General features: G+C 42.6%; 1 protein-coding gene across 3 annotated transcripts in view; it reads right to left on the bottom strand.

Moving 5' to 3' along the window:
• Positions 1 to 24,820, bottom strand: part of ARHGAP28 (Rho GTPase activating protein 28) — a 203,751-nt gene that overhangs the window by 26,097 nt on the left and 152,834 nt on the right. For all 3 annotated transcript variants that reach the window (XM_073679062.1, XM_073679063.1, XM_073679064.1), the window contains exons 6-12: positions 24,374 to 24,539; positions 24,205 to 24,296; positions 23,193 to 23,270; positions 9,892 to 10,054; positions 6,374 to 6,456; positions 2,841 to 3,038; positions 518 to 661 (exon numbers count right to left, since the gene is read on the bottom strand). In XM_073679062.1, coding sequence (XP_073535163.1) covers positions 518 to 661; positions 2,841 to 3,038; positions 6,374 to 6,456; positions 9,892 to 10,054; positions 23,193 to 23,270; positions 24,205 to 24,296; positions 24,374 to 24,539 — 924 coding nt within the window. The remainder of the gene's footprint in view (positions 1 to 517; positions 662 to 2,840; positions 3,039 to 6,373; positions 6,457 to 9,891; positions 10,055 to 23,192; positions 23,271 to 24,204; positions 24,297 to 24,373; positions 24,540 to 24,820) is intronic.

The raw sequence follows: 24,820 nt of genomic DNA on the forward strand, positions 1-24,820 counted from the left end.
GCGCGATGCCGCACGACACAGCAGGCCCAGGGGCGCGTCAATTACATGTCTCTCAATAGATAGCAGGTTCTTTTGACCTTCTGGGGACATGTTCTATTTTCCCTGCATGATGCTTCCTGCCTATAATTGGCTAATGTAATGCAGCAAAATAAATATGCTCTGGTAATGCCCATTTGGGCTTATCATAAATTACAACCTAGAGTTTCAAGCTAATATCTTCACAATAAAGAGGAGAAATAAGAAAAATATGTTTTATTCACCTCTGCATTCACTACTCAAACTGGTAAAAGATCTGCTTTAAATGCACGTATTTTTGCCTAAAAGCTTGAGCTTGCATATTTTGGCCAAAATAGAACAAACACTTGTGCGCATTTATAATACTCAGTATCCTCCATCCTCATGGGTGATAGTTGTGTGAGTGACTATTCAGTATTTTGCATCTATGCAACTTCCTTTATATAAATGTGAATTCACTCAAATAGTAATATTCTCTCTAAGGTCAGAAGAGTCTCCCCACCTCTCTTCTTTCAGGTCTTTCACGCTCCATTGTTTTTCTTCTCAATAATTTCCTTACACTTTTATCAAAAATAAGCTGCTTTTTGTTATTGTTCAGCGCTGCCTCGTTCATTTTCCGCACTTGTGAAATAAGAAAGGCTGGAACCTATAAACACAGAAAGTAAACATTAAGACATCTTTAAAATAGATTGTATGGTATCAGTTTTTTACAGTCTTGCTGTAGTACATAAAAATAATAGGTTGCAGAGTTGCTCTATAATTTAGTAGAAAGATGTCCTCTGTTCAGATTTTGGATTTTTATACTTTTATAGCAGAAACTCAAGGGCACACTTGGTTTGCATTACAAATGTAGTTGCAGTTGTTGCCAAAAGGCATAGAGAGGTGAGATGAATCTTAATGGTTTATTCACAAAATCGCAAGTTATCCCCTATTCATAACTTGCTGATTACTGGGGGTCTGTCCACTGGCATACCCAGCTATCCCAAGAATAGGGTTCTGGAACTAAGGAACTGTGTTCATTCATTGTCTATGAGGCTATTGGAGAAAGCCAAGTACAGCAGTCTGCTATTTCTGGAAGTTACATAGATCGAGCATGCACACCTCCACTAAAGATGGGGATCTGCAGCCCCATTCTCGAGGTTTCAGAGCTTCATTCTTGGGATAGCATTAGGTTTCAAGTGATTAGACCTCCAGTTATCACCTATTTTATGGTTAGGTGATAATTTGGGATTTTGGGAATAACACGTTAAGTATTGCTGGAACACTATACACTTCCAGCGATACGTAACATACGTTTTTTTTGTTTCACTGTTGGAGTGGTATCACTAATGTAAGTTCCTTGCCCCTAGCAGTATACTTACCAGCCTGGTAATATACTTACCATTCGCCATCGTCTTCTGTTTTCTGCGTCGCTTCATTCGTCTTCTGCTGTTAGTAACTTGCTGGATGGTCTCAGTGTTTGCTGGGTGAGCCAAAGGTCCATTCTCAATTTAAGTCTATGAGATCCAGAACGAGGCTCTCAGACTTGAATTGAGGACTTGTGACCATTACCTCTGACTTCTGGTGAGTTAGAAGTTGCAGTCACAATATGGTGGAATGGGACTGGTGTGACGCCGGTAAGAGCAGAAGATGGCGGCTGGTAAGTTTATTATTAGAGGCAGGGAAAATGCATTATCAATATCACTCCAGTGGTGTAATAAAAAAACACTGGAGTGGTGCTTTAACAAAGTGTTGAATAACATAATTAAACTAAAGCCAACTTATAACATAAATAGATTACACATATCCTGACACCATTCAATACAAACTTTCCAATATCACCCTCCTGGTAAAACTATCTTTTGGAGTTTGCCCAACTTCCTGTATACAGATACATGCTCTGCTTGGCTAAGAGGACATGTGATGTTAGTATAGAGAGTGAAGCAGGTCACTGAAGGGCATTTTTGGGAGTAGCTTCCCTCCCATGATGAAAGTAAATTGGATGTGTAAATTCAATATGCCTGATTCTTATGTCTACTGATGTCTGGAGACCCCAATCCACAGGAAATTACAAGGTTTATCAACTTTAATGCAAAGTGAATGGCCACCTTGAAAGGGGCTTTCTCAAGAAGTCTATGGTGCCCTAGTGATTATCTCATCACGGCAAATTATTCTGAAACTTGGGGCAATAGTAGAGGCCACTGGCCCAGCCATTGAAAGGGATGTCTAGAGTAACTTGGTGCTTATGTGACTTTGTAATACGTGATGCTGTAATACGTGGTTGAGAAAAGTCCACCAAAAAACTTTGGACATATTTATGAATACTGTCTAATTTTTAGACAGTGCAAACTTAGACTAGGCAGTATTATAAAACTCATGCTATTTCCATCTATATGTAAGACTGTATAGAACGGTAGTCTAAGGGGCGGATTCATCAGAGCTTTTAAGCCATAAAAGTGGTGAAAAAGCTTTGAAAAGTTGATTTTTTTTAGCAACGTGGAGTTATGCAAAAAATATGTGATTTTTGGCCTTTTCACGCCTCTTTGGATCAACTCCGCCGCAATGGGAGGAGCTGCGGAGGAGTCGGGCCGGATGGGGTAAGGTCATGTCCGCACGGCTGATTTATGAAAAAAGTGGCAGCGTTTCTTATGCCAGAAATGCTACCCCAGTACCTGACAGACTGTTTTGATAAATAATGCCAAAGTAAAGATATAATTGGGTCTCAAACATTGCATTCGAGCAATGGAAAATAAATTGAGGTCATTGGCTTTAGAATGTGAAATTCATGTTATATTATATAAGAACCTCTTAGTTCTATAATCTTAACATGGAAATGTTTTTCTCACCGTCCATAAAATGTCCTGATACCTAATTAAAAGTCGAACAATGTGTGCCGTAGATGCTGCCGCCTTCATTTCTTCATGGTTGGCACTTTTACCTTTGGAAATAAACAGGTTTGGTGCAAGGATCATAGATACATTCCACAAACTCATTTTGTTTTTTTCTTCATTCGACACAACTTTTTTTAGGAAGTGAAGTAAAGCCTAATAGAAAAAAGAGGATATATATTTTTTTAATTATGTATCTTTATTGGAAAGTTTTCAGTTTAAGCAACAAAACATAGATACCCAGTATACCACGCACCATCCAACCAAAATTTCAAGTTACAAATGTGCATTTTGTTTACAATAATATAAATAGGTTCAATGTGACAGTTCATGTTCACTTATTAAAATGTAAAAGATAAGAAAATACATTCCTAAAAAAGAAAAGTTGTCTATTTCCCTACAAAATCAACAAATATGCACACTAATTACAATGGCTTAAACTTTTGAAAAGTCCTGTCGAGAACTTTTCAGGTTAGTAATCATCAAATAATATTTCAGTTACAAGTGCTGTGCTTGATTGGCCAGAAAACTCGCCTGACCTTAACCCCTTGGATAATCTATGGGGTATTGTCAAGAGGAAGATGAGAGACACCAGACCCAACAATGCAGACGAGCTGAAGGCTGCTATCAAAGCAACCTGGGCTTCCATAACACCTCAGCAGTGCCACAGGCTGATCGCCTCCATGCCACGCCGCATTGATGCAGTAATTGATGCAAAAGGAGCCCCGACCAAGTATTGAGTGCATTTACTGAACATACATTTCAGTAGGCCAACATTTTGGATTTTAAAAACATTTTTCAAGCTGTTGTTATAAAGTATTCTAATTTACTGAGATAATGACTTTTGTGTTTTCATTAACTGTAAGCCATAATCATCAACATTAACAGAAATAAACACTTGAAATAGATCACTCTGTAATGACTCTATATAATATATGAGTTTCACTTTTTGTATTGAAGAACTGAAATAAATTAACTTTTTGATGATATTCTAATTTAGCGAGAAGCACTTGTAGACTATAACAGATCTTCTCTATGTACAAATTACATATGTTGTGCTAGATGTTTATGAGCCACAGTGACTCTCTCTAAACTAAGGAGAGGTTGTAGCTTTTGGGTATTTTTATGAAACCAACTGATCACATATATTACAGTCCTTTCTGTAAAGGACAACTCCTGCTCAATCACTATGTTCCTCCCTGTAAAATAATAACTGCTATACACATTTCTGGTGTGTGCACCGTTCCAGTGGTGTTGACGCCGGCTCTCCCAGGGCTTGCTTGACATTATTATGTCTAGCTATCCCTGCGGCCAAACAGCAGCCTCTTCACTCTCCCCTCCAATGCACATAGCTAACGTCTGAAGGAGTTGAGAGAGCAGCTACATCTCTCACTTCCTCCGGATGTCTGATATGTCCATAGGAGGGGAGAGTGAAGTGGCCACTGATTGGCCACAAGCATTATGTGACATAACAAGGTCACATGAGCCCCGCGAGAACCGATGTCAAAAACCCTATACCACCGCCGGCATCAGAGGTGAGTATAACTTTATTTATAAGAGAGGAACACAATGATTGAAATGGAGTTGTTAGAGTAGTTGATAATCCTTTAAAAGATGCAATTGATTATGCTCAAACATATCCCAGAACAATTTGAAAAAAAAAAACACAGATCCACGGAACAATCGAACATATGCAAGAAAAGATTGTCCAATTATTTTGCTTGTGATGATGAAGAGATAGAAGAGAAGGAGATCCAGCTCCCATAAAAACAATTTATTTATTTAAATCCAAGATTAAAAAAGATTTGATGCAAAAAATACATGATTCTTCTGACAATATGAGAAGCCAGATCAGCGGTCCATTAGATGAAGGACATAAAGGCAACGCGTTTTGAATGCAACCAAGGCATTCTTTTTCAAAGCAGCCGCTGATCTGGCTGCTCATATTGTCGGATGACTCATGTATTTTTTGCATCACATCTTTTTTAATCTTGGATTGAAATAAATGTATTGTTTTTATGGTAGCTGGATCTCTTTCTCTTCTATCAACTTGATATATGTCTGGTTAGGACGCTTATCCATGCTCCACTGTTGTAACTGATAAAACGCTACAGGTGTGCTGGCAACATTTTCTTATATTTGATGATAAAGAGATGACTGCTGATAAGTGATATCTACAGAACAGGGAGCATCAGTCTATCTGAGGCTAAGTGAGCAATGTAAAAATTGTGAGTATGAAGACCGTAGGATTATTTTTTTGAACTCAGGTTAAACAATGGGTAATAATCTGATGTATCTCTTTAACCAGATCTTTATGGATCCTCCGTTTTTACACCAGTCTGGTTCCATATAAACTCCACATATTCATATCCTTAATAAGCCGTATAATAATGCTCGGGTTTTGAAAATGTAACTTTTGGAATGTGACTTACTTTTGTTTCTACAGAAATCTTTACATTCTGGAAACAGGAAATTCTAGTGATAATAGACTGTCCCACCAATATTTTTCAAAACAAAAGCAACTTGTGAGCCTTGGCAGTTTTCCTTTATTTTATTTATAATGTAGAGGTCCATGAAGTGGAATAACTTGAAGTTCTTAGGCCTCAATGCAAAATCTCCAATAAGGCCATTAATACTAATAATATTTATATTTTCATGTGAGCCAAATGAACCTTTTGGGAATTCCAAGCTCCAGGATCCAAGTGTGAATGCAACCCCTGCACCTATTATAGTTATGCCCCTGGGTCCACGTTAGATCTTGTGAAGGTTTACTACATTACATATGCACACAATGGATGGGGAACCTTTCTTATGGGTCTCATGGCACTTTGATTGGCTACCAATATGGTATAAACACCACTAAATTTGTCCATATCATCTTGGTAGCAGGCAACCTTCCCCTTCACATACTCCTACAACCAGCAGATGGAAGCTGAAGATGCCCTGTCTTTACTTAAATTTGACAGAAAGATATCTGAGAGCGAAGTGCATAATATTCAGAATTCATTTTATGATCACCTTACCTACATTTTTTAACAAAATATAATACAACCCAAAGTGTTTTTGTATTATTATATTAGTCATCTAGTATCATTTCTCAACCTTACTGAGGTAGGTCACAATGTGGACACACATCATTTTGCCCTTACGTAAAGCTATTAAGGCCATGAAAAAAGGAATTGGAATTGAACTTATTCTTCAACCCCGTCCTATCACATAGCTATTATTAGAATGACATTGATACCTGTTGGAAGGATTCATATTTCTCTTATCATTTTTTATAAGAAGCCATTATAAGATCTGCTTACACTGTAGCTTCTATGTACCAAGGATTTATTATCATGAGCTGCCAAGTGCAATATCTGACTTTTCTTTCTAGATAAACAATGCAAATATAATCAACATGTGAAATGATTGCAGTGAACTTACGTCTTACTCCTGGAAGGAAATGCATAGAAATATTTTGTGATACTGTTTCTAATTTAATTTACCTTGGCAGTATCTCTGTTGGCATCTGGCAGAAGCATGATTAATAGATGAAGAGCTTGCAGCTGCAATTTGATCTTGGAGATTTCTAAAGAAATGAAAATACCCGAAATAAGAATTCTTATATGAAAGTCTGATATTTGATTAGTTACTAAGAAGAGTCTTACTGTGTTCTCATGAGGATTTGTTTTATAAAACAACCCAGAGTTGAAAGATTACCCTGTCATAATCCTGCCTTTGACATCAGTCGATGACATAAATTACACATTATCTACAGAAAAGTATTGGCACAATGGACTTATTTACTGTATGAGTGACCTACAAAGCTGCCACCGCCGGAACAATATCGGCAAACAAACACTCACATGAAAAAGCTCAGAAACAAGCTCCCTGACTGCATTCTTTAAAGTTATAAATTATCTATTGTCTGAGCTGGTGGAAATTCTTATCTCACTAGGATGAAGTCTAGTGGTAGACAATCTAACAGAATTTGGTGGCTTTCTACAGAACGTGACTTCAACTTGTCCCAAATGGCGACAAAGTCTTATACCTCTATGCTTGCAAGGGAAAATTGACTTAAAAGAATGCACATTATCAGCTTCATATTGCGTTTTGCTTACACCTGTATTTTTGCACCCATAGATGTCTATTGGATCTTTGTATACCTCGGTTATCATACAAAGACATTGAGGGTATTTAAAGGGGTGGTCCAGCACCTAAAATGTCCTATCTAAATATCTATCTTTATTCCCTAACCACTTTTGTAATTAGATTTATTATGAAATATCCTTCACTTCTCCCTATTTGGCTAATCCGTAAATTTTTTTTTTGTTTTCACTCAAACTGTAGTAACTGCAGCGCTGGCCCCCTGATGATGTCCTGTTCCAGGAGGGATGATAGGCGCTGCAGGGAAATGAATGCAGCCCCAGCCTCCTGTGACATCCTGTTTGAGACTCCTCTCAAACGAAACATCACTGTAAGTGAAGTAAAAAAAGACACATTTAGGGATTAGATAGATAGGGAGAAATGTAGGATATTTTATAATAAAACTAATTACAAAAGTGGTTAGGATGTAGAGATAGATATATAGAAATGAGATTTTAAGTGCAGAACCACCCCATTAAGTCAGACAATATAAAAATGGCATCATGTTCTTTTGGATGCTGTATTCTAGAAGTATTTGTCTCCCAAAACATAGCTCCTAGAAGAAAATATTTAAATTATACCATACATTGTTGTGTAGGGACACCATACTTAGGAACCTGGATTGTGTTCAGCTCCTAAGGTACTTCCGGTGACATAATACAAGCACAAGGCCCTGCCAAGTGAATTACAATTTATACAGAAACGTGACAACGATCACAATTTATACAGTTCACGTGACGCCCGGCTGCAGCCGGCTCTGACATCCGCTGATTTCACATCAAGTTCCAGCTGCAGCCGGGATTGACTCACTGCTGCGTTCTACGGTGGATGCTGGGCTGTGGACGGGGTTACCCCAGGCGTCACACTCAGCATCCACCGCGCGCTCTCCCTCTCCCCATTCATTGGGAACGCGAGCGGTGGATGCTGGGTGTGACGCACAGGGTAACCCCGCCCAAAGCCCAGGATCCACCACGGGGACTGCGTCACTGATGTCAAGCCTCACTTGACGTGACATCAGCTTGGGGTCACGTCATGCCTGTGAGCGGCCATTGATAGCAACGCAAGGTATTTACAAAGATACTTCTTTTCACCATAAAAATTGATTTGACAATTATTAATAGTAGTGGACAACCCATTTAAATTATAACTAGTGATGAGCGAGTATGTTTTGTTAACCCTTTCACTGAGTATGCTCGGGCGAGCACCAAGTATTTACAGCTGCTCAGTGTTATGTTTGAATCGCTCCCGTGTGCATGATTTGCAACTGTTTGACAGCTTTAATACATGTGAGGAATGTGTAAGAAATAGACATTCCTCACATGTATTAAAGCTGTCAAACAGTCACAAATCATGCACATGGGATTGATTCAAACATAACACCGAGCAGCTATAAATACTCAGTGCTCGCCTGAGCATACTCGGCAAAAGGGTTAACAAAACATACTCGCTCATCACTAATTATAACTAATTCTAAAATACACTTCCTAAAATGAGGATGATAAAAGTGTTACTTTTTATAGCTTTTATTACTTTGTTCCTTATTAGAGATGAGTGAACCCGAACAGAAAGAGAGAGAGAGTTTTTTTTCTTCCAGTTCAGGTCTCCTTTATTATCAATTAGGTTTGGGTTCTGATTGAAGTACAAATACTGTTTTGGTACCCCAAACAAACTTTGGAATAAAGCTCGGGTCAGGTGTCAGAACTCGAACTTCCACGGGTCCGCTCATCCCTATTTCTTATATGTCCAAAATCTCAACTCTTTGCACTGACGAGGGGCAGTACCCCGAAACACAGTGTCAGCAAGTTGAGATTCTGGTTCTGGCTTTTATCTTAAGTCACGTGACAAGGCTCGTTACAGAGTCGATATTGACTTTTAGGATTGCTACTTCCTATAGGTGGCACTAGAAATCTAGCCCTCTTTCTCTCTGAAGAGACAATTTGCATATTTCCCAGAGGAGCATTGTGCCTTAAAAGTCTCCTCACCTTGACATGTTAGGCTTGACATGTCACTCTCTGCAAGGAGAAACGTTACTCCTTGGATCCCAGCTTTTAGATAGAAAGCAGAGTAAGAAAAATCTTTTGCTGCTCAGTGAACAGATAATAAATACCAACTAGTACAAAGAAAAAATATATATATGTTGGTCATAGAAACCTGTGAGTGACCACCTGCAAAGCCCAGCTATAATACCCATACACTGTACCATAAATGTAATCAGTCCTGCATCTGTGTGCCCATGACGTGATCAGGACAGATTAGTATCCACTTTAAAGAGGTTGTCCACTACTATAGAGAATGCCCCCTTCGATTTAAAAGTTGGAAATACGATTTTTTGTAAGTACCTTGCACTGTCATCGTTGCCTGTGAGCGGCGCTATTGCTGACCGCTCACCAGGCATCACGTGACCCCCGGCTGCAACTTCGGCTGACATTTGTGATGTCACGTCAAGTTACGTTCCGGCTGCAACCTGGCGTGACCCAGTGATGCGTTTACCCCTGATTGGTGGGCGGTGGGCTGGGTTTTACCGCACGTCACAGCCCAGCATCCACCGTGCACATTTCCTCTCCTCTGCATTCATTGGGAAAGCATGCGCTGGATGCTGGGCCGGGTCACGTGATGCCTTGTGAGCGGTCAGCAATAGCACCGCTCACGGGCAAGAATCACAACACAAGGTACTTACAAAAAAATCTTATTTTCATCTTTTAAATTGACGGGGGCATTCTCTATAGTAGTGAACAACCTCTTTAAGCACCCAATGAAGGTTACTATTAACAGCGGCTGAAAATTGATACATTATATAACTTTTCACTACACAAAGTATAACATTTATTTGATGAAACTGGATTATCACATTAATCCTTACAACATCATAGTTACTTACTTTCTACTAAAGAAGTGAAGGCAGGGAGATACTCCATTGTAAACAAAGGCGTAGGCAGTTCCCTTATGAACATCTTTAGAAGACCGGCAGCATCGTTATTTCGAACTTTCTTCCAGTCAAAAGTGTTATCATAAAATTTTAATTCCAATTCCTCACGGAGACTCTGTAAAAATGAAAAATCTACTGATTCAGCACTAGCTACTCACAATTTTGCACTAATGAATTCTTAATAGGGTTTTCCTCTTACAGAAAAATTCTCTCCCCATGCGCAGTTTGATGTAAAAAAAAAAAAACTGTTCTGTCTTTACTCACCCTCCTCAGGTCCATTGTTGAGTATTTGCTGCTACCCCGGTTTCTCTTGTTTGTCAGTAGCGCTTCAACATGATGTCAGCACTGCAGACAGAAAAACAGAAACTTGGGCAACTGCGGAGACTCAGCACTGGACCCGGGAAGAAAAGTGCCTGGGACAGAACTTACCGTAATCACTTTAATATTTTTACAGTGGTGGCAGCTCGGTTGTGATTAATAAGCACAGGGTTATGCCCACTGTGGATGGATGATTGACAGCAGCTAGAAATGTTGTATCTGGATTTAGTGCACAGAATTTGCTATGAATATTCTCACACACAGCTAGCTTAGAAGGGCAGTGTTTTCTAATTTTGTAACTATGTGTGTTCCAACAATCCCATATCTTAGACATCTCATAGCAGCTGTTACCCTGCTTTTCAGGGCCATGGAGTCTGTGAACCAAACTTCTGACTCCAACTCCTTCATGTTTCCACACTCTGACTCCTACGTCTTCATAAATGGCTCATATATTAATAACTAACAACTAGTAATAACAAATTGCATGAAGCAAAATGGCAACATCTGACTTTTCATCTCCATCATGTATTGTTAATAGTTGTTTTTTTTTTTAAGTCAATTTGGTACCCAGAACTGAATCTGACGCCACAACTGTGATTTCTCAGCTCCTACTAGTAGTAGGGATGGGCGGATCTAACATATTTTGAATTTGCAAAAATTGCGCATATTTTACCTAGAAATGCTATATACAGCTGCTAATCTATTCTCCCCAAATTGAACGTCCCTTACTATGCTCTAGAACATAATAAATGTAAAATGTAAAAAAATAAATAAATAAAAACAATTAAAACTCACCTCACCACTAGTGTTGAGCCACCCCCGTAGTGTTCGAGTTCAGTTCAGTTCGTCGAACACCCGTGTGTTCGCCGAACTGTTCGTCGAACTGTTCGTCGAACACCTTCGAACACCGTTAAAACCAATGGCAGGCAAACAAAAACACATAGAAACACATAGAAAACACCTTCAAAGGTGTCCAAAAGCTGACAAACTGCTCAGAAGACATAACTAACATATGGAAAAGTGACAAGTACATATAGTCATGCGAAAATAAAAGAGGTGGAGGAGTAAAAGGAGGGGGAGACACAGATATAGGCATGTCATGCTCTTCTAAAATCCAAAAAGTGAGAAGCCGACACGGCCAGTCCGCTCCTGCCCGTGCCACCTCCGTGTCGCCGGGTTTGTGCCAGAGCCGCGGTGAACCCTGACGGCCAGCCCCCCTCTCCCAATACTGGTGCCTGTCCGCTGGTGGGTCGAGCGAGCCCCCCTGTGGTGGAGGCAGCTCTAAGCTTTTTAATTTAAATTGTCTCTCTAATTTGAATGAATACACTTTAAATCCATTTACAAGGATCTATTGGAGGGCAAGTCTCATGCCAGCAGCCACGGTAATTCCAGCTCCAGTAGCGTCCACTAAAGCTGCTGCAGTTAAAAAGCTTTTATAAGGATCGAGCTCGGCTGTCCACCGCAAGGCATCCTACTGCCAGTCCCAGCCCCTATGCCTTGGGGTGCCTCCTGATGCTCTTCACTAAGTATCCCATGGTCCCGAAGCATTTCCTTTGAAAAAATTAAGTGTCTAAACTACAGGTGGTGCAGCTTGCTTAACAGCCGGGATAATCCGCTCACTAGCAGACACTGCTACTAGGCACAAAGTATTTCCTGGGCTAGATGCAGTTAAAAATTTGTAATTAGATACTCTCGTTGGATGCTGAGAAAGCATTCCATAGAGTCTCCTGGCACGCCATATATGATTCTCTTAAAAAGCTTGGGGTAGGGGTCTAGGGGACCCTTTTATAGCCAAAATCACGGCCCTGTATCGCAATACGTCACCTAGGCTGAAGATAAATGGAACTGTAGCACCCTGAGGGCTCGGTTGCTACAGACATATTGCACCTCACCCAGAGGTGTGATATCTCACTCTCAGGTAAGGATGGAGTGTGGATCAGGACCCGACACCTGCATGCATTACACCACATTGCCGTGGGGCAGGGCGACCAATATGCCCCTGAGATGGGCACGACAGTCCCTGTCCCTGGCTGGAGTGGGGGGAGGGAACACTGAGGAAGGGGAACCCTGTAGTGCAGGAGCAGGGAGGAAGCAGTTCCTGGGTGCATTGAGAAGGGAGTATAAAAGGTGGGCACCATCTTAGTTCAGTGCAGAGAAGTCTGAGCAGAAGTGGCAGGGAGCAGGGGCTCTGCATGAGCTCTGCTCCGGAGGCGGGCCTAGTAACAGAGGCCCAGGCCTGGAAGAGGGAGAAGGAAGGAAGAGGAGCGGAGAAGGCTCCAGGAACGAGGAATGAAGGGATCCCAGGGGTGCGGACGGGCGAGTCGCCACCGCACGCCCGAATCCACCTGCGTGGAGGGGTCAGGCCAAAGGGGGAGACCGGTCCCCGAACTAGTGGAGGCAGGAAACGACCCTCAGCTAGAAACCGGAGGCTCTGACATTTTATGTGGCGCAGCCCCTCGCTACACCCGCTAGGAAGGCACCACATAGGGTCAGGGAAACTGGCGCCAAGTTTACCAAGAGGAGGCCCGAGGCAGCCGGACAGAAGTGTTGGTAAGAAAGGCCAGACAAAGGACACACAAAGGGGGTCCTGTGAAGTGCTCCAAAGTTATCTGGGAGTTGTCTGAGCCCCTCACCTGGTGAGCACAGTACGACGTGGGCAGCCGTTACCTGCAGACGTGGTCTGGATAATAAGAACTGTGAGTAAAGGCCCTGAACTGCATCACTGACTCCGTGTCGTTACTGCTGCTGCCCTGCACCATCACCCCCATCCTCCGCATACACTGCCCTGAGGCTATACTCCTCCCGTGGGGAGTTATGCTACGCTCTGCTGCACCCACAACACCAGCCTCAGTGGTCTGCCCTGTAGCGGCGGTTCACTCTGACCGCAATCCACGGGTGGCGTAGTCGGACATTTAAACATGAAAACCACATAAATAGTTCCGCCACTGGTTTGACCGCCCTGAGCCACGGAACCGGGTCGCCGCCACGAAGACTACAACCACCAGCATCCACCAAAAAGGGTCCGGCTCCGGGTGTTCCAAGGCCCAGGGGGTGCGTCAGAACATTTTCATCACCTTTCACAATCACCAATGGGACAAGGCAGTGATGTCCTCTGTCCCCTCTATTATACATCCTAGTGACGGAGCACCTGCTCTCATCAATTCGCCATAACCCCAATATTAGGTGGATTGAGGTGGGAGGCACCGAGTACAAGTGCTCTCTATTTGCTGATGATGTCCTAGTATATATCACTCAATCACATATATCCATCCATGCTGTTATGGCTGAAATAGATCACTTTGTTACATGGTAAAATTTTAAAATCAATGCAGCGAAGTCTGAGGCCCTCGATGTCTCCCTCCCCAAATCCATATAGGATTCCATCCAGTCCAACTTTCCCTTTGCCTGGCCCTCACAGGGTATCAAATACTTAAGAATTCCTATTCATAGAGACCTCTCCCATCTATGTTATCTTAATTTTGGGCCCTTTATTGAACAACTCCATACAGACCACGGTTGGCAAGTTAGAACTGTAAGATTCACTACGTGAACCACTGGTGTTTTGTGGAAAAGCACATGTACACTGCGTTCCAAATTATTATACAAAAAGTGTTTAGGAGTGATAAGGGAAGAATTTGTTTGTTTGTCAGTTAAACTCATTGATGGTGATGTGTGTCAGGGCTCTTTATATCACTGTAAGCAATTGCAGACACCTGTGCTAATTAGTTTGGCAGGTGTGTCCAATGAAAGGCAAGACTACTTAAGAAGGCTCTCTCACATTATTAAGCAGCCTACATTTTCTGCCAAAATGGGAAAGAAAAAGGATGTGTCGGCTGCTGAGAAGCAACAAATTGTGGAGTGTTTAGGTCAAGGCATGACTACAATCAACATTGTGCGATGATCAGGATGAAGTGTCTTGGCAATCAAGAAGTATGTAGCTGATTCACAGTACACACGTGTGCGTGCTGATAAGGGCAAATTGAGGACTCTTTCCTACAGGCAATTACGTCAGGTTGAAAGAGCAGCGGCAAAAAAGCCTTGTCATAGCAGCAGACAAGTTTTTGAAGCTGCTTGTGCCTCCAACGTCCCCTGAACAACAAGATGCAGGGTCCTTCAGAGGTTTGCAGCTGTGCATGCGCCATCCTGTCGACCTCCTCTATCCACTTCACACAAGCAGAAACGGCTCCAGTGGGCCAAACATTACATGAAGACTGATTTCAAAACTGTTTTGTTCACGGATGAGTGCCGTGCAGCGCTCGATGGTCCAGATGGATGGAGTGGAGGATGGCTGGTTGATGGACACCCCACGCAAACACGGCTACAGCGCCAACAAGGAGGAGGTGGAGTAATGTTTTGGGCTGGAATCATGGGGAGAGAGATTGTCGGCCCCTTTAGGATCCCTGAAGGCGCTAAAGATGAACTCCATAATGTATGTGGATTTTCTCAAACAGCACTTCCTGCCATGGTTCAAGAAGAAGAACCGTGTATTTCACAGCAAGATCATTTTTCTGCATGATAATGCACCATCTCATGCTGCACATAAAACATCTGCATCTCTGGCTGATATGGGCATAAAAGGGGACAAACTTATGGTGTGACCCCCATGCTCCCCTGACCTCTACCCCATTCAGAACCTTTGGAGCATCATTAAAAGGAGTGTCTATGATGGCGGGAGGCAGTTCACATCTAAGCAACAGCTCTGGGAGGGTATTCTGTCCTCATGCAAAACAATTGAAGCAGAAACCATCCAAAACCTGACAAATTCAATGGACGAGAGAGTTCAGAAGCTCCTTTCGAACAAGGGGTCCTATGTGAAAATGTAACATCACCTAGAATAAAGTTTTGAGTTGAAAACTGTTTGATTTCAGTTTCTAACAACCTGCTAATGCTTATAATTTCAAAAATGACCATTTTTTTGGTCTTTATTAAAATGAAAAGGTTGATCGAAAAGTTTGGGGGATCTAAGAGTGTGGCAACCCAGTAGTCATGATTACTTCGAATTCTGACAATATGAGGGTCATGCTGCAGGTAGTGCAGCAAGAAGGCACTTATGTGCCTTGCGCATCTCGGAGCCCCAAAATTATTTTCCGGGCTAGATGCAGCTAAAAATTATTTTTAATTTTAAATCTGGTGAAGCTTTAGTATAGATGGCCTAATAGGATCAGTGCTGCACACTGCTACAAAGCCCAAATTATTTTCCAGTCAAGATACAGATAAACATGATTAGTAATTTGAAAGCTTAAAACGGTTGGTAGGGTGATTTTAACCAATCATCAAGCTTTTACTCTCCCCAGGATGACACAGGGGTAGAAAAGTCGTTTCGGATCCATGATTTGTTCATCTTTATGAACGTGAGTCTGTCTACATTATCAGTGGAGAGCCGCGTGCGCTTATCTGTCAGCACACCACCAGCAGCGCTGAACACACGTTCAGACAGAACGCTGGCTGCGGGGCATGACAAGATCTCCAAGGCGTAAGTGGTCCAGTGACACAGTCGTGGCTTCAATGTTTACTTGGAGATACTCCTGTACCATCGTCTCTAGGCGTTGACTATGTGTCAGACTTCTTGTCTCCTGTGGCCTTGCAAAGGATGGGCTAAAAAAGTGGTGAAATGATTCCGCAAAATTGATGTTACCAGCAGATACTGTGGTTCTGTTACGGTTTGAGTGCTGAACACTTGACGGTCCCACGGTTGGCAAGTTGGAACTGTGAGATTCACTACGTGCACCACTGGTATTTTGTGGAAAAGCACATGTAAGATTCTGCAACAGTCTCTGCTGATACTCCTGCATGCGTGCATCCCTTTCTATGGCAGGAATAATTTCTGCAAATTTACTTTTGTACCGGGGATCTAACAGTGTGGCAACCCAGTAGTCAGGATTATTTCTAATTCTCACAATTCGAGGGTCATGTTGCAGGTAGTGCAGCAAGAAGGCACTCATGTGTGTTGCGCATCCAGGAGCACCAAGTCCCTGTTGTGTTGGTGGCGAGGTAACAATCATGCTTCCTTCCTCTGTCCTCTCCCCCCAACCTCGCACAACAGAAATGTGATCAAGGTCTCCCTCATCTGATGAGTCTTCCATCAGTTCGTCCTCCACTTCTTCCTGGGCTCCTGCACCTTCCTCACTAGTTTGGCTGCTACCATGCGCCCTGGTAAAACCATCTCCCCCACCCTCACATGCCTGCCGCCTTGGTGCTGCCGACCGTCTGGACCTTGCAGATGTTAGCCCTTCCGCATACAACTCCTCCTCCTCTACTTCCTCCACCTCCTCTTGTGCCACCACCTGACTCCGAATTCTGTTTAACATGTGCTCCAGCATGTAAATCACCGGAATAGTCATGCTGATAATGGCATCGTCAGCACTAAACATCTTCGTCGCCATTTCAAAACTGTGCAGAAGGGTGCATAGGTCCCTGATCTGAGACCACTCCTCCAGCGTGATTTGCCCCAGCTCTGAATCTCGTTGGCCCAGGCTATACGTCAGAACGTATTGCACCAGGGCTTGTCGGTGCTGCCACAGTCGCTGCAACATGTGCAGAGTTGAATTCCACCGGGTAGGCACATCGCATTTTAGCCGGTGAAGTGGCAGGCCCAACGACTTCTGTAGAGATGTAAGTCGCTGAGCTGCGGGATGCGAACGGCGGAAGTGAGCACACAGCGACCGTGCCCTCTGCAGAAGGCCATCTAGTCTGGGATAGTGGGCTAAAAATTGCTGGACAACCAGGTTCAACACGTGAGCCATACAAGGCACGTGTGTGACATTGCCCCGGCGAAGGGCCGCACCCAGGTTTGCAGCATTGTCGCACACGGCCTTCACTGGTTTCAGGTCCAGTGGAGACAACCATTCATGAAATTGGTTCTCCAGAGCTGACCACAACTCCTCAGCTGTGTGACTCACATTTCCCAGACATTTCAATGTAAAAACCGCCTGATGACGTTGAGCCCTACTGCCAGCATAGTAAGGAGGTGTGCAGGATCCCTTCTGCGCAGTTAGAAAGCTTGTGGCATGACCAGACAGGCTTTGGGTGCAGGTGGAAGACCGAGAGGAGGTTGAGGAGGCAGAAGCAGTGGAGGAACTTTGACATAAAGAGGATTGACGCACAACTCGTGGGGACGGCAAGACTTGGACAGCAGCCCCTTGTCCTGCTGTCACCATAGTTACCCAGTGCCCAGTCAGCGACATGTAACGCCCCTGTCCATGCCTACTCGTCCAAGTGTCTGTGGTGAAATGCACCCTGTCACACACAGAGTTTCTCAAAGAAGCGGTGATGTTGTGTGCGACATGCTGGTGGAGCGCAGGCACACCTTTCTTTGAGAAGTAGTGCCGACTGGGCATCTGGTACTGGGGCACTGCGACGGACATAAGGTCTCGAAAATCCTCTGTGTCCACCAGGCGGAAAGGCAGCATTTCTGTAGCCAAGAGCTTGCAGATGGTGAAATTCAACCTCTTAGCTTTCTCATGGCTAGGAGGAAATGGTCTTTTACTTGTCCACATCTGAGGGACCGAGGGCTGGCTATTGTGCTTAGACGGGGTTGATAAGGGTGTCCCCGGCAAACTGCCGGTCTGTGAGGAAGATGCAGGCGGACATGTTAGGTTGCCTTGATCCAAAGGTGGTGCTATCGATGTCGGACAGCGCTCAACACCAGCTGGTGTTACCACCTCCAAAGAAAATGATGACCTGCCAATCACGCTGGCTGTTGCGGGTAAAGAGGTGGCAGGTCTGCGCCCCAAAACAGGTGTGACTGCTGTCCCCTCAGTCACAGAGGATGAAGAGGCCGCGGATGCACAAGATATGGCAGACGGTGATTGGCCCGGCCGGCTAGGCCGCATTGTAGCACACTGAGCTTCCCACTGCAACTTATGCTTCATGTCCATGTGCCGGTTCATGCATGAAGTACTCAAACTATGTATTTTTTGGCCTCTACTTAGCTTTTGCTGACAAATGTTACAGATAACACGAGTTGGGTCATCTTTATCGATCTGAAAAAATGCCCAGGCTATGCAAGGCTTAGCACCCATGCGACCTGAAGAGCCACCACGACTTGTGGTGAGAGGCAGAGTTGTGTTTGAGGATGCAGTTGTTGACGTGCTTCCAGTACTACGTCTCTGTCCAGGAAGGCGCAACCTGACCTCGTCGTCACTAGCATCTTCCTCCACCTCCTCTGCTGACCTCATCTCTTGGCTGACTGTGGGTTGACAGTAAGTGGGATCTCCGACCTCATCATCATCACCCTGTGCGTTATCACACCCGTCGTCCTCAGAGCCAACCTGTTCCTGCCCTGACAAAAAACTAAAGTTGTCGCTCCAATCAGGTATTTGAGTCTTATCATCGTCTTCCTCATTGTCTCCACCAACAGGAGTTACAGTTTGGGAATGAGGGTCTACATTATGGTCAGAACCTTCTGCGTCTGGTCCTGGATCCGACTCATAAAGATTCTGGGCATCAGTGCAGATCATTTCCTCGTCTGGATTCACAGAAGCGCTGGAGTCGACCTCTGATTCCCAGGCTATAGTATGAGTAAACAGCTCTGCAGACTCAACCATCTGTTCTACCTCATACTCAGACGGGCAGCTGGAGATTTGGGAGCTGTGAGGAAGCAAGTGCGATTTGGGTGACACCTTTGAGGACTGGAGTATTTGTGATGTTGAAGTTGATGTGGAGGAGAGCCCACTTAAAGGAGCACTTGATATCCGTTGAAGCACCTGCTGTTTTTGTGCCTCATCTGGAATTTGTAGCGATTGGCGTGGCCGTAAGAAAGGGATCTTATCACATTGTCCGCTAAAAGAAGTAGACATTTTAGTTTGGCTGGAAGATGGTCTTTCTTCTGCACCTACCCCACGGACACAACCTTTTTTCCCCTTCCCAACACGCCTATTCCCCTTTCCACCAGCAGCAGGCCTTTTTCCACTCATTTTGGTGGTTAACTAATTCACAACTCTGGAGTTGTTTGCACAAAAAAACAATGGATGGTAACCGAGCAGAGCTGAGTGGCCAAACTGTGGTATTAGACCAAAACTATTGGCTGGGCTAGATGCAGAAAAAAATAATTTTTAATTTGCAACCTGATGGAGGTCAGTATAGATGGACTAATAGACCAAGTCCCACACACTGCTAGAAGCCCAAATATTTTTTCAGAGCTAGATGCAGAAAAAAATTATATTCAATTTGCAACCTGCTGGAGGTCAGTATAGAAGGACTAATAGAACAAGTCCCACACACTGCTAGAAGCCCAAATATTTTTTCAGAGCTAAATGAAGAAAAAAATTATTTTTAATTTGCAACCTGATGGAGGTCAGTATAGATGGACTAATAGACCAAGTCCCACACACTGCTAGAAGCCCAAATATTTTTTCAGAGCTAGATGCAGAAAAAAATTATTTTTAATTTGCAACCTGATGGAGGTCAGTATAGATGGACTAATAGACCAAGTCCCACACACTGCTAGAAGCCCAAATATTTTTTCAGAGCTAGATGCAGAAAAAAATTATTTTTAATTTGCAACCTGATGGAGGTCAGTATAGATGGACTAATAGACCAAGTCCCACACACTGCTAGAAGCCCAAATATTTTTTCAGAGCTAGATGCAGAAAAAAATTATTTTTAATTTGCAACCTGATGGAGGTCAGTATAGATGGACTAATAGACCAAGTCCCACACACTGCTAGAAGCCCAAATATTTTTTCAGAGGTAGATGCAGAAAAAAATTATTTTTAATTTGCAACCTGATGGAGGTCAGTATAGATGGACTAATAGACCAAGTCCCACACACCGCTAGAAGCTCAACTATTTTTTCAGAGCTAGATGCAGAAAAAAATTATATTCAATTTGCAACCTGCTGGAGGTCAGTATAGAAGGACTAATAGAACAAGTCCCACACACTGCTAGAAGCCCAAATATTTTTTCAGAGCTAAATGAAGAAAAAAATTATTTTTAATTTGCAACCTGATGGAGGTCAGTATAGATGGACTAATAGACCAAGTCCCACACACTGCTAGAAGCCCAAATATTTTTTCAGAGCTAGATGCAGAAAAAAATTATTTTTAATTTGCAACCTGATGGAGGTCAGTATAGATGGACTAATAGACCAAGTCCCACACACTGCTAGAAGCCCAAATATTTTTTCAGAGCTAGATGCAGAAAAAAATTATTTTTAATTTGCAACCTGATGGAGGTCAGTATAGATGGACTAATAGACCAAGTCCCACACACTGCTAGAAGCCCAAATATTTTTTCAGAGCTAGATGCAGAAAAAAATTATTTTTAATTTGCAACCTGATGGAGGTCAGTATAGATGGACTAATAGACCAAGTCCCACACACCGCTAGAAGCCCAACTATTTTTTCAGAGCTAGATGCAGAAAAAAATTATATTCAATTTGCAACCTGCTGGAGGTCAGTATAGAAGGACTAATAGAACAAGTCCCACACACTGCTAGAAGCCCAAATATTTTTTCAGAGCTAAATGAAGAAAAAAATTATTTTTAATTTGCAACCTGATGGAGGTCAGTATAGATGGACTAATAGACCAAGTCCCACACACTGCTAGAAGCCCAAATATTTTTTCAGAGCTAGATGCAGAAAAAAATTATATTCAGTTTGCAACCTGCTGGAGGTCAGTATAGATGGACTAATAGAATGATGCTATGCCCAAAAGATTTTACTTCACTAGGTGCAGTAAAAAAATTGGTATTCTATACACAGGTGTTATATCTTGCAACACAGATAGGCTACTCCACTGACTAACACACTCTGCAATAGGCCAAAAAGGATTAGCTTTGCTAGATTCAGCCAAATGCTGTGAAAAAAACTTGCACAGCACTGGCACAGACCTGCCTGGCAAAAACTGATAGGAACTCATGTAACCTAGTCCTGAAAAGGACTCCAATTACAATTAGTCTTTACTCCCACAACCTATCTATTTAAGAGCACAGACCTCCCTGATAAAAGTCGTAGGAAATGCTGTAACCTAGTCCTTAAAAGGACTGCAATCACAACTATTCCCTACTCCCAAGCTATCTGTAGATTTGTGCGAAAATTGGCTTGAAATTAACAAGGTATAGCGCACACAGCAACAGCGGTGCCGTCTAACACGCAGCTGCAGCAGTGAGAAAATGGTGGCGACGGGGAAAATGGCTTGGTCTTATAGGGCAAGGACATGTGACATACACTGCCAATGACACATGCCCTTGCTTGTGTGAAAAAAAGCACTTCGCTCCGTGTGTGCGCTGCTGATAGGCTGACAGATTGCACCTCCCCACTGCAAATGCGGGAAAGAGAAAAAAAAATCGAGATCTTCATTGTTCCTGCAGAGATCCATCCCCTGCCCCTCCCCCCACCCCGCTGTACACTCAAACTGCGTATTAACATTAATTTTCATCATTACTGAGAAAAAATCCAGTTATGATTTTGGTGCACGAACAGTTATCGAACATAACCTCGAACAGCCGAATTTTTCTTAAATTGTTCGTGTTCGCCGAACGGCTCGAACACCGCCCAAAACAGCTCGAATTTGAGATTGGCGAACAGTTCGAGTAGAACAACGCTCATCTCTACTCACCACTAAACTTTGTTGCTTATTGTCCCCCATATGGATCTCAGTGCCTCTTCCTATCTCCGCCATGTGCTGAATCTTCATGCTAGGCTGAGATTACTGGGCGTGATTAGGCTCGGGACGCCCCTGCGCATGTGTAGGAACATCCGGGGCCTAGTTTTGGCCGGAAGTCCCAGCTTAGAGTGTGTGTCATAAGGTCGAAGCCTGGTCTGAAGAGGTCCAGGGTTTCAGCTCAGGAACAGTAGGAAAAGACACTCAGAACTATATGGAGGACAGAAAGTAGCAGAAATGGCTGGAGAAGTGAGCAGTGAGGCGAGTACGTTTTTTTTGTTTTAACCTTTTTGCCAGCCCCCAACTTTAGCTAGGTGCTATTTCACTGAATTTGCAGGAGGTGAATTACCTACTGTATTTTTCGGACTATAAGACGCATTTTTTAACAAGAAAAACTCTTGTTAAAAAGTGTGTGCGTCTTATACTCCGGAGGTAGCTTCCTGTGATGAAGGAGAATGCAGACACCCCGTCCTCCCCGATCACAGAGAGAGCTGCGGTCTCCGCTCCTACTCTGCACTTTTTTATGTGATCGGTGCAGAGCAGGAGAGGAAGCTTACCTACGGGAAAGGAGGCTGCAGGAGCTGAGCAGCGGCAGGACCTTCTGCAACAGTAATTGTAGGTCCTTTCAGGCCATATGACTGATCACATGACCTGAAAGGTGCTTAACTTAAGTGGAATTCTGCTGCAACCTCTGTACAGATCCCGATCAGGAACTGCAGGATGTGGTAATGTATAGTGTGTGTATGTGTATGTCTGTATGTGCATGTAGCAGATGTGTTTGTGTGTGTATACGTGCATATAGCAGAGCTGTTTGTGTGTCATTATCTGCATGTAGCAGAGCTGTTTGTGTGCATATAGCAGAGCTATGTGTGTGTGCATATGTGCATGTAGCAGAGCTGCTTGTGTGCATATGTGCATGTAGCAGAGCTGTTTGTGTGTATAACACTGCAGAGAGACATTAACAATAGATTTATTGCCTCCCTAATCTACCTCAGTACATTAAAATCAGTGATAATGGCCCCTCCACTTTACCCCACCAGGGAAGTTTTAATAATAGGAAAAAAGGTTTTCCTATTTTCTCGTGTCTAAACCTGGCAAGCGTCTCATGGTAAGGTGCGTTTTATAGTCCGAAAAATACAATAAATTTGTGGCATAAAGGCTGCTGTATTTTTTTCTGTTCACTTATTAATGCTTTATAAAATATAAAGAAATTGATCTTTTATATACGCACTAGAGAAGACAACATGACTTTTCCAATATACAATAATATTGTAAAATAATATAAATATTTTACACTTTAGATCATTAATCATATAAAATGGACTAATTACCTTAACCCGAGAGGCCGAGCCTGGGACTCGTAGTATTCCTTCAGTCTCTAAACCTGTTTCCTCAAGTTGCTGCAATAACTAATGAATAAAATGCATGCATCAGACAAAACAAATATTAGAGTTAAGGTAGATCTCACTAGTAGGGATGAGCGGACCGGAAGTAGTTCGGGTTCTGGTACCCGACCGAACTATAATGCAAAGTCTCTCTCTCGTCACTAGATTTCACAATACAAACTGTATATATTACTAAATAGATTTCTCAGACTTTGATGAGGCTGATGTATTTACTTTGAATATACATGTCAGACTAGCTATGTTATCCTATATAAAAGCTTAACTTAATCTCTGAATTTATTGACAGCTCTTTGGTGTCCCTTCTGCTGTTGAGATCTCACAATGCTCAGTACAAGTTGCAGCTGTCCGTCAGGCTGTGTGGGTGGAGAAAATACATATGGGCTCATGAGGCATTGTCTTAAAAAAGCTTGCTGTGATAAAATCATTGTTTTCTCTGCTGCAGATCAACCAGTTCTCTGATTGTTGAGTTCTGTATACCCTCCCCCCCCAGCACCACTGACTGGCAGCTTTCTGCCCATGTACAGTGTACACAGAAAGCTGCTAATGAATGTTAGGGGCGGGGTTACACAGAGCTCATGAATATGGAGAACTACCTGGTAGCAGGTTTAATAGTCATGTAATGATAATCTGCTGCTGAGAAAAGTGATTTTATCAAAACTACAGCAAGTAGCCAAGTAATTAATGCATGGCTGGAATCAGGGTCTCTGTCTCTACATTATGCGGCTCTCAGATTAGATGGCAAAAACCTGGTGATAGATTCCCTTTAAGCACACTATTACGTTATTGCTGTAAAAACCATACTCATTAAAGAGAAGGCAATTAAGTTATACTGACAAACAATGCAAAGTGTAATTTTTCACTATGAGAAACAAAATATTCTCTTTCCATTGGTGGCTATATAACATTCTACATTACATTGTATTTGCTGTATCCTTACTTTTTGAAAAATCAAGGGGACTTTTGTGCCAGGCACTTTCTTTTGATCAATTTCCAACAACGTTGTCAAAGGAACTCCAAAAAGGCCATTTTCTATGAAATAAAAAAATAATAATTAATACACTGAAACATTATATTTAATACAACAAGCTGATAATATCATATTTTACCTCTTCCTTTAACGCGTAGAACTCTATTCCTCTTTAATTCGATTCCCAAAGCATCATAAAATGCTGTTAATTCAATTAGTGACAGATAACGGATTTTTTTCATGTCTTCAAGTGATAAATCTTCAACTTCTGTAAGCCCAAATCTGCTTTTCCAAACAATGAATTTCTGAAACATAATGACAGGAATTTTCTGAATGGCTAAATTCCAACCTAAAATTGAACCTAGTAAATTGAAGCAGAAGTTTTAAAATTTCATGTATATCTAAGGGGGTTTGGAGTCGAAGGTGCCGAACATCAGAGTTCTGCAACACTTCCAAACAAATGTCGACATCTGCTGAGCAAGATGGAACCGGAAGTTGGAGGAAGCATTTCTGAGTGGATGAAGTTGAAACGAGCACCGGATCAGGTGATAGCTGTGGCACAGTTACCAAATATAAAAGAGGCAAG

Source organism: Phyllobates terribilis, unplaced genomic scaffold, assembly GCF_046119375.1.
Source record: "Phyllobates terribilis strain yellow unplaced genomic scaffold, ASM4611937v1 Scaffold_4__5_contigs__length_816908805, whole genome shotgun sequence".
Taxonomy (NCBI): domain Eukaryota; kingdom Metazoa; phylum Chordata; class Amphibia; order Anura; family Dendrobatidae; genus Phyllobates; species Phyllobates terribilis.